The 10,000-nt window shown below is 39.0% G+C and overlaps 1 protein-coding gene across 6 annotated transcripts in view; it reads right to left on the bottom strand.

Annotated features, from left to right (window-relative positions):
- Nucleotides 1-10,000, bottom strand: part of LOC137973139 (melatonin receptor type 1B-B-like) — a 117,715-nt gene that overhangs the window by 1,684 nt on the left and 106,031 nt on the right. For 2 of the 6 annotated variants that reach the window (XM_068819888.1, XM_068819889.1), the window contains exons 2-3: nt 3,391-3,524; nt 1-1,018 (exon numbers count right to left, since the gene is read on the bottom strand). The exon at nt 1-1,018 is cut by the window's left edge and continues 1,684 nt beyond it. In XM_068819888.1, coding sequence (XP_068675989.1) covers nt 1-988 — 988 coding nt within the window. In that variant the 5' untranslated portion in view covers nt 989-1,018; nt 3,391-3,524. Of the gene's footprint in view, nt 1,019-2,321; nt 2,528-3,390; nt 3,525-5,421; nt 5,565-10,000 lie in introns of those variants that run through there. The other 4 variants (XM_068819884.1, XM_068819887.1, XM_068819885.1 and 1 more) reach the window with 3 other exon arrangements.

Genomic DNA, 10,000 nt, shown 5'->3' with positions numbered 1-10,000 from the left:
GCAGGCATCGCGGAATTGTGCTTTTTGAACAGCTACCGCTGTGCAACCTGCTCGCGGGGCGGGGCTGTCCTGGTGGCCCTATATGTAAGACCTCACGAAATGACTGCCTGAAAGATCGGTTGAGGGCGTTGTAAATCACCGGGTTATTGGCATGATTGGAGACGACTAACACGAAGGAGAACATGTCCAGCCAATGAGGAATCCTGAATCCCAAATTCGCCATGTCCAGAATGTTTATCACACTCGCAGGAATGTAGCAAATGATAAACACTACGATAACTGTGAACAGAGTTGTAGCAATTTTGATGTCTTCTACATTGACCGAAGGTTGGTCCCGCCGAAGGTTTCCGATCATGGTGCCATGTGCTTTGATAATCTTGTAAATCTTGAAATAGCAAAAAAGGATAATGCTAAAAGGAATAGCCACTACCAAAGTAGCAAAGGTCAGCGTGTAAGAGATATTTCGACTGAACAGGAAATGACAGACGCATTTTCCGACTTGATACTCGTGCGCCGACCACCCGATGATTGGTGCGAGCGACAGGACGAAGGGGATGAACCACGTGACCGCAAGAATCCGAAGGGTATTGCTGTAGGAGAAGATTCGATCGTATTTCCCTCCTTCCACAATCTTAAAATACCGGTTTACACTGATTGCACAGAGCGTAAGCAGCGAGGTAGCGCCCAGAAGCACAGTCAGAAAACCGTTCAGTTTGCACAAAGGCTCCCCAAAGATCCACTCTCCTTTGTTAATGATGGTTGCTAACATAAATATGAGGTTCGCAGAAGCGAGAATGTCGGCCGCTGCCAAACTGATGAGAAAGAAACTTCCACTCTTGCGATGCGAGCGACGCTTTTGTTGCCACAACACAATTATAACAAGAATATTTCCAATGATTCCAAACAGAATAATCAATGCAACTACAGGGGCCAATATGGCGACAGCTGCTGCAGACCAGTGAAAGTCGGGCAAAACCGAGTGCGCCATTGTGCTTCAAGAAGGCAGCTTGTATTCAAACTGAAAAATAAGAAACCAGATTACTGACGAAACCATCTTCTACAATAATTTCCATTCAACGCTTAAGAGGGATTTGCAGAGATAAAACGGCATTTAGAACTAAACCCTTCAAATTCCGGCCTTTGTATGCTAAAATTGTAAAAGATTTATGATGTAACAGGGACTTAACCGTGACAAAGGTCAATTTTTCTTGAGGAGAAAACGACACGTATTTAGCAAAGTTCACTGCAGTGAAATAAACTCGGACCGAGTCGTGAACAATATTGATAGGTATATGGCTTAAAATAAATAAGACTGCAAAGGGACCTTTTAAACGAAGTCCTTTCTGCTGCTCTACGGATTCTAGACGTTCCTGATAAAACCTCTTTTAGTCTTAGGTCATATCTCGATTATAATTTCGTCCCATTTCGGGAAACACCAGCTACATCTCGTTCAATATCGTCAAGAAGTATTATTCTGCTCCATCTGTCTGCCATGTACTAAGCACTTCTTAACGGATTCCTTAAAGCCGATCTGACAACTAAATTAAGCCCCAGCACTTTCTCAACAAAAGCAAACATGAACACAATAGATACTGAAGCAACCTCCTGAAAATCACTGTGACAAATTTCACGTTTGCATGGTGAAACCCCGAAGGATACACTTTTTTCACTTCAAAAATAAAGGATTTAAACTGACTTGATCCAAATCAATCCGAGAACCAGGGGCACCAACGTCAATTTTCGGAGAAAAATCTGTTCGGAAGACGATTTGAGATCTAGAATTTTCGGAACATTTGTTGTAAAATTCCTTGCTTGCTTGCCTGTCCTAGGATTTTCGAACAACTAAAACATGGTATAATTGCCCATTTTAAACGGATTTTTACCCTAAAAAGCTCACCTAGAATTTTCGAGAGCCTTTTTGTCTGGCTAAAATTTTCGAAAAGGTAAGTTTTGATCCCTATAATTTTCGGATCAATAGACTTTCGGTCAGGGAATCCGAACAGATGAAAAATTTTTAGAGGATAAAAATATACCTGTATCTAACGTTAAATACTAAGATACATTTAGCAATGCTATGTTTAAGTGGTTTTGAGCTATACTCTCGTTGGGTGCCCCTGAAGAACTTGAAAACTGTTTCGTTCAGTTACGTTCGAATTCATTCTCTATCATCTATAATATGGTCTTACATGTACATCTACAGGTACACAGACTTTTCAGCTGTGGAATTTGCCGCTTTGCCTTCGTTTAGCTGCTTTGTAAGACGCAATTGTTTTCAGTGTTTCAAACTTGCCGACGATTAAAAGAATAGATGAAGTACATACGTCATAAAGTTTTGACTTCCACAAAAGTGAAACGAAACTGTCTGATCCCAAATGTGTCCGATTCGAGAATGTCGGTTGTTACGCCTTTTTGCCAAGTATCAGCAAACAACTCTGCTGGCATTGAAAACTGGCAATGGGAAAACTGACCCAAATATGCGATAACAATTTAAAATTAGCTGCCAGTTGGCTAACAAACTCCCGTAAATAACTTTTTTGCCGGCGTTCCAAAGTGTTCTTTAAGGCGGAAACCATCAAAAATTGACATTATCAAATGCTTTCTACTTAACAACAGCGGCGGAAACAGATAGAGCCCTTGACAGATCAGAGAGGGTTAATCGAAATCTTCTTAAAATCCTTTTGCAAAGTATTAGCAGGGAGTGATTTACGATACGTGAAGATGTTTAGAACGGCGCTTCATTCTCGGCTCCATTGTGTTTTGTAAGAATAGTAGGCTACATAGCTAGACTACATACATAACCCACTAAAGAATAATCCACGTTTTGTTACGAATACAAGAAAAAACGCGAAAGTAAAGACCCACCGAGAAAGAGGAAAGATTAATTACGGTGAACACTCAGTGACGCGAAACTCAATACCCTGCTTCGCGTTAAGATCCTTTATATAATTGGATCGAAATTCTGATGTCCTTATATCTGCGAATTCATTACACGTGGATCAAAAGGCATGCTGCAAAAAATGCTGACTTGTCGACTATATGTCCATGGGCCTTGCTTAGCGCAAGGAAAACATTAAGTCGACTAAGTGCGGCTATTTCAGTAAAAATCCTTTGCAATGGTCTCTTTTTTTTCTCGTTGAAGTCTGACTCGTGCATTGCCCGGCAACAGTGTTCTCTTGTGGAGCCTTCAGATGCAATTCACAAACTGCGAGATTTTAGTCTGATGTAAGTTCTCCCATTCATTTTCCCAGGCCAATTTAATGTAAGTCACTGTAAAAAATAAGTAGCACATGAAGCAGTTTTTGATATGCCCATACTGTCTTGGTAGAGATGCGGCCTACGAAGCAAACTTTACATTAAAAGAACGTCAGAGGAACTCTGAAAACAGCTTACTTTGTCGTGGTAAGAAAACTCTAGCGCAGTCGATAAGAAAAGATTCAGAATAAACCAGATGGATATGTTTCGAGGTTGCTGGCTCTTCTTCGATGGTTCAGTACTTGAAATACAACATGACTTACCAGTAAGTACTGAAAAAAAAAAATGATTATTGCTTTTTTGAGTTTTGTATCGCGGAGGTAAAATATTTCGTCCTGTACGATAAGCATCAAGGTGTCACCGAAGATTAGTTAATTAAGTGGCTTAGTTTAAAGAATTTGAAAGTAAAATAAATTTAATTCATCGGACGGAGCCAGTTATCTCGTTTGAAAAGTGGATAACGTAGGAAACGACAAAGGTCGTCTTAGAGATGTCTGTGTCAAAAAGGAAGGAATTCTTCACACTTGAAGCTTTGTCGGTTTAGTTAATCCTATGCAAGCCCGATCTTGCCCGCTCGAGACACGCTTTGTGACATCCAACAGACTTTCGCAATCATTAAAAGGCAAAAGCCAAATCTGGTACGTAATGTTGAAGATTAAGTTTATTGCGGTCACCAAACGCGTAAAAAAATCGTGGCTTCCTAGCTTCCGGACATCATTTTTAGTTTGATGGCAATAATTTAATGGAAATATTAAAATATATGTAATTGTTCTATGTGTCCCATTTAAACACAGGGCGGAAATTTCCCGCCACAGCGCGCGACGCTCAAGGCGTGCAAGGAAACACTGATACCGCTTTAAAAAACAATGAGAATCATCGGTCAAGTTTAAAAATGATTCGCAACCTAATGGCGATCAATATATATAAAACCTCTCCTTATTTTCCTTGCTTGGACAGATGTACGGATTATGCATGAAGTAAATGACCACTACGGCATAGAGTCTACAAGCCGACGAGGGTATGGAGAAAATGAGTCTTGATATCATAGCATCGAAGACAAAGTATTGAAACATTGTTTTGATTTTTGGATGATTTTTGGCAGGACAAATGCCATTTTTTTGAGGGAACTGGTTTGATCATACAACCTTTGTTATATACTTGAAATTACGAAAGAATGAAATTCTTGTATCATCTATTAAAATTGGGAAACGTAACGTGACGTAATGTTATCTTTGGCCTCTGACACTTTGCCTCTGTCAGGCAGATAGGAAACAATTCTGGAATCCATTTTGCAAAGCATTCCAACAATAACTAACTCAGAAAAAAACCGTCTCAATAGATGTCACTGCGATGTTTGGCACACTCCATGCAAACGTCTCGAAAAAATTCCGCAATTAAATACGATCAACACTGTACAATAGTGGAGTATGGAAATAGCTTACTCAAGCGAGCACTATGAAACACCTCGTACAGCAACAATTAGAAGCATCACGGGGCATACTGCTCAGTAGCTTTCATTTGAATGGTTAAATATAAGGATTTCACCCACAGACTCAAACGAAAAGATAGAACCACCTCGTACAGAATAAGAAACATGTTCAGCAGCTTTCATTTGAATGGTCACACTTAATTAAGGATATGATTTCACCCATAGATTCGAAAGTAAGAGCCTTGGACAACATAGTGCCATCAGATCAGCCCTAATGGTCCAATTAAGAATCACAGTCTTAAAAGTTAGAATCACCTTGTGCAGCATAATAAACATCATCTCCAAGTATTGCTCAGTAGCTTTCATATTTGACTGCATGGTCATAAAATACTGAGGTTATCATCCAGACTAAAACGTTGCAAACAGCACAAACGCACCTCGGTGCCTCTACGATGATTTTAGAAGAATAGTTACACATGATACAAGTCGTCACTATATAGACAGATGGACTACCGTCAAATTATAATGGGTTATTCTATAAGCAGCAAGGTCGCATTAAAACTCAACAAAGTAACAGCCTCGTCCAAAGCCAGGCTGAAAATTTCTTGATTACTAACCAAATAAAAAATTGCAGACTAGACACAAGATTACAAATAGTAAACTGTTACACTTTGCATTAAAAACTATGGTTTGTGGTAAATGACACAAATTAACAACTTGTTAGAAAGTCTTGAGCTCACCTATTTCACTATTTTCACGCTTCTGCAAAGAAGAGATAAATGTTATCTTTCTCAGGGCTCTTTGATCGCTTCGGATGGGCAAGAGATGCACTTTGCAGAATACTCCACCGGGTCGATGTCTTCTTGTACAGACCTCCTGTTAGCTTTATCAGTTCTCAATAATATATAATAGGAAGATTTAGACCGGTGTCGATTTCACATTCCATTTATAGCTTAACAGAGGGATTATCCCCGCCTTATTTTTGAATGACACGTACGAAAGCAAGTGTTAATGCACATAAAGATTTTGCATTGGGATTAAACTCTTCCAGTGTCATAATTTTCTTTTCATTTTTGAAGCAAGATTGATGAAGGACCTCAAATCTGCTTCCAAAGTGAGGGAAATCCGGCCTCGATTTTCATCACAACTTGTCAACAGTCATTTTACCTTAAGGCTGCTTAGTCTAAACAAGAATTTACTTAGGTTCCATTCCGGGCTCTCCATGCTTAGACTCGGTGTCATGTTGAGGTTCATAGTCTTGCCGGCTCAGCTTCAACAGAATTTTTTTTTCTCCTTCTACTTTGAACATTATTGCTTTCATTTTAAAAACTTCGGCCTTTCCTTGAATAGTTTGATTTGATTTGCTTAGTTTCACGAATATTAATTACTCGCACAGTACTAGCACACTTGACATATCACTAAAATTAATTTGCGACCTCATCTTGACACATAAGTTGCAGAATTTTTGAAGATTTAATCACTGCTGACAACAAGGTCACTTTCAAATACATTTTTCACACGATCACCAAACTGCATTACGTTGATAAGAAAAAAAGATTTCTTTTCTATAGCCTTGGGATTTGCATCGAGTCAATTAGTTTGAACTTCCGTTCAGTTCCTTTCAAACATTTTAGAAAAAAAACACTGTATAATGTCAAGTTCATTAATTTGTTTTCAGCGTTGTAAACTTTCGACTGAAACTTACCGGAATAGTTTTGTTAAATTCTTAATATGGACTTGTGGTTCAAATGGATAAGAAAAATGTATAAAATCAGTAAGCATTTCTACTAGTACTTTAGTGAGAGAAGGTGACAAACCCCGGGTGACAAACCAATCAATCAAATACAAAACCAATTATGTTTTGCAACAATAATCATCTTACGCGGGGTAAGCCTTATTTATTCCTTGCGCTGTTTATACCGATATGGACTTTTTCCAATAGATCTCTGCGAAAGAATGAATGATCGATGTTACTTTACTTTTCGTAAAACGGAGAAATTTCGTTTGCGGTGCATGTGTGAGCATGTTTTCGAACATCGTCTTACTGGGGCTTGTTGAATGCGTGTTACTATATTAGCCTCGCCTTGCTTATCAACCCGACAAACTTTGATTTGAATGCCAGAACGTAATTCAGCTCTTAAGGCCTTGCATATCTCTGCTAAGTAATGGAATGATTGCTCTTCAACTTCACCCATCAGGAACTTTGCTATTTAAGAACAAAATGCTTCGGAGGATTGCTCACCGATGGCCCTTCTGATGGGGTTTGGACCTGTCTCTAAGCAAAACTATAAAATGTAGGTCCCCGCAAACATGTTTCTCAATGTTTTCAGGGATTATTTGTGGGTTTTATATTATCTTTGAATTCAGCTCTGTTTGAACTATTCGAAACAGGGATTCCGCTAAAGAAAATGATGTAACGATGAAAGTGCAAGGATTTTTTCAATTTAATTCTCATGTTTTTCATTCATTTAGGGGAGTTCGATCGAACGTGCAGTTCACTGATCAGTCCATATATCTGAGAAGTTATCCTTACCATAGAATCCCTTTATCAACGCCGCTTGATTTCTCAATACGTGCTATCCAATTCTCAGTCCCTCTGAGACTGGAGCACGTTCTCAAATGGGCAACTTACGTACACGGTTAAAGCCGGAGGTCCGTTGAGTTTGAACAGCTGGATTAAAGAGACGCAGTGACTGCATGTTTAATGAATTATTCCATGAACGTGCCTTGTTAATGACAGTCCAGTTCAATCCTAACAAGAGCGAATGGAATGCCGGGAGTGTTTCATTAAATTGTAGTAACATTCGAACGATCTGACGCGTGCACATTTCGGCTTCCTACACTGACAACTCTTGGGCAAGGCTCGATCATACGGCATATGTCAGAGCTGATAACCGAAAGTAACGAGCCTACCACAGGAAACGCCGATATGGAAGGTTGAAAATGTAATAATTAAACGATATATTTTCGATTAAAAAAAAAAAAACACGTTTGGATCTTCTCTACCAAAGTTTGGAGCGCAGAATACTTGCATAGTTTTATTCGTTTGACCAAAAAGGTTAATTTTAGCAGTGAGTAGTTGATGTTGGGATTCGGGCCGGATATTCGAAAAAATCCTCGTGCTCCATCGAAATAGTCGAACCTACGAGTGACCCTCTTTTTGTCGCAACCGAAGACACAACTGCAGTTATCAGGAAAACTAACTTTTAAATACGAGGACACCAATGAAGAATTCACGAGCTGATGTCACTGTTAATAAAAGCTGACTTTTTCCACTTTCAAAGTAACTAGTAATAGTTTTCACTACTTAACGTCTGCCCCCGTCTAAGATGATACAGATGGCAGTTGAGTGTTTTCCACAGAATTAATATGTGCTGCACATTGTGATGTGGTTAGGATGTGGCTAGGACGCTTGTCTTGAGATCCGGAGTTCCCGGGCTGAAGACTCGTTCTGACCATGCAGTCGTTGAATTTGATCCTGGTAGTCCCTGGTTCAACTTCTCAGCCGCACTTGTAAATAGCCAACTGGTTCGCCTTCGGCCAGTTGGGATTCTTAACAGTTGTTGTTGTTGTTCCTACGTTCAGTCGTTTCGTTGATTGTGTTTCATTGGCCCTGAAAAGCCCCTATGGGAAGTGGTCAATTAAAAATAATATGATTTTGAAAAATGTATTCATATTATTTTATATGTAGTTGGGTAGGTAAATGAAAGTGAAAGGTATACAAGAGGGATGGATGGGCAACAACAAAAAGCATTTATTTTTAGTTTCCAACAACGTTTATTTGATACGTAATCAATTGAAAAGCAATTTACGTAATTTTGGAAAATTCCTTGAAAATTGATAGTAAGGTAAAAAAGAGACAGGAACATTCAATGACTAGAAGGCAACATTTCGTTCATCTTTCGTCGTCATCTTTTTGATCCATGTGCTTCTTTCCACGTTACCTTACACGTTACAAAATTCTCTTATATATTCGGATCGCTGATTATTATTACCTGTGAATAACTGTTGTAAAAATGATCGGAGATTGTTTGAAAATGTTGACACTGAGACTGTGCTTTTGCTTTCTAAGGTTGCATCTAGCAGTTTGTGGCCGAGTCTGTCGTCCCTGTTTCTGATTTCATTTGTGTCTGACAAATCGTCGTCCCTGTTTATGATTTGTGACCCAGGCAACAATTATCATTTTCTGTCAGATACTGTAATGTTTTATTTTCAAAGTAAAAGGAATCGCTGTAAATATTCGAAAATTACTCACCTTCAACCTTCGATCCTTGTGACTTTTGTGTCGTGACTCAAGTTACCCAGAACACCTCGCGAACGCGGTGAACAATACCGATACCACCTTGCGCGCTCGGTTGGGCAAATCGAGATTACTTTGCCCTATACAATATCTACAATTTACATATTAATTTACATAATTTCCCTTTTTACGCGGGGGCTTCTAGGTTGCCTCCTCAAGTTTTCGCCTCTGGGCCTCTGGGCCTCTGGGCCTCTGCAGGGGCAATAAATATTTGAGTATTTCGAAAATAAATGAAAGAAGAACTGGGAGTGGATTTACAGTCTTACTAATTATCTATAGAAAAGCGCTTGTGGGATTACTATTAAAGGTTTTTCGGAATTTTTTTTTTTATAAATACGAAATTTAACTGAAACGTGATGAAGGTTAGTTAAATCTTTCAAAACATTGAGATTTTAAATTAATCGAGACTAAACCTTTGGTTGCATTGAAATACATTTAATATCTTACGTAGATTTGAGTGCTAGATTTGCCCATTGCAGGGAAAACCATGTGTTACATTCTTAACGATTAGGCGTTCTCTGCTGTAAACCGTTTCAAATAATACCCGCACGACAAGTATAAGACAACTTAGTCGTAACCAGCCTTCAGTTGTCTTCAGTCACCAAATAAAACAGTGGATAATATACATTAGTATGTACAAAAAGAATAGATAGCGTTGAATGAAGGCGCTCTCTGATTCCGAATATCCTTTTGAGGCTATTCACCTGCGAGCAACACGCGCGGGACTTGCGCTCGAAAATGTTGTAATCGTTGCAAGAATAAATGAGTTAAAATCATCTTTTTGTGCTATATTGTCTTTGTTTTAGTGTATAGTAAAACAACTATTCACGTACCTCAGTGTCGGTACCTTGGCTATTGCAGGTGACCTTGCCGTCGTTTGCTGCTCGGTAAGTAATATCCACCATTATTAAATTCTCAACCTCGGATAATGCATTTCGCGTGCTCTGATTGGTTCACTCAATCTCGGTTATCAGCTCATATACCTTAGTTTGACCTTATATGGTAAATGATTGCGCTAA

Source organism: Montipora foliosa, chromosome 10 (genome assembly GCF_036669935.1).
Source record: "Montipora foliosa isolate CH-2021 chromosome 10, ASM3666993v2, whole genome shotgun sequence".
Classification (NCBI taxonomy): domain Eukaryota; kingdom Metazoa; phylum Cnidaria; class Anthozoa; order Scleractinia; family Acroporidae; genus Montipora; species Montipora foliosa.
Note: the sequence above shows the minus strand (reverse complement) of the source record. Positions and strands in the feature narration are given on the sequence as shown.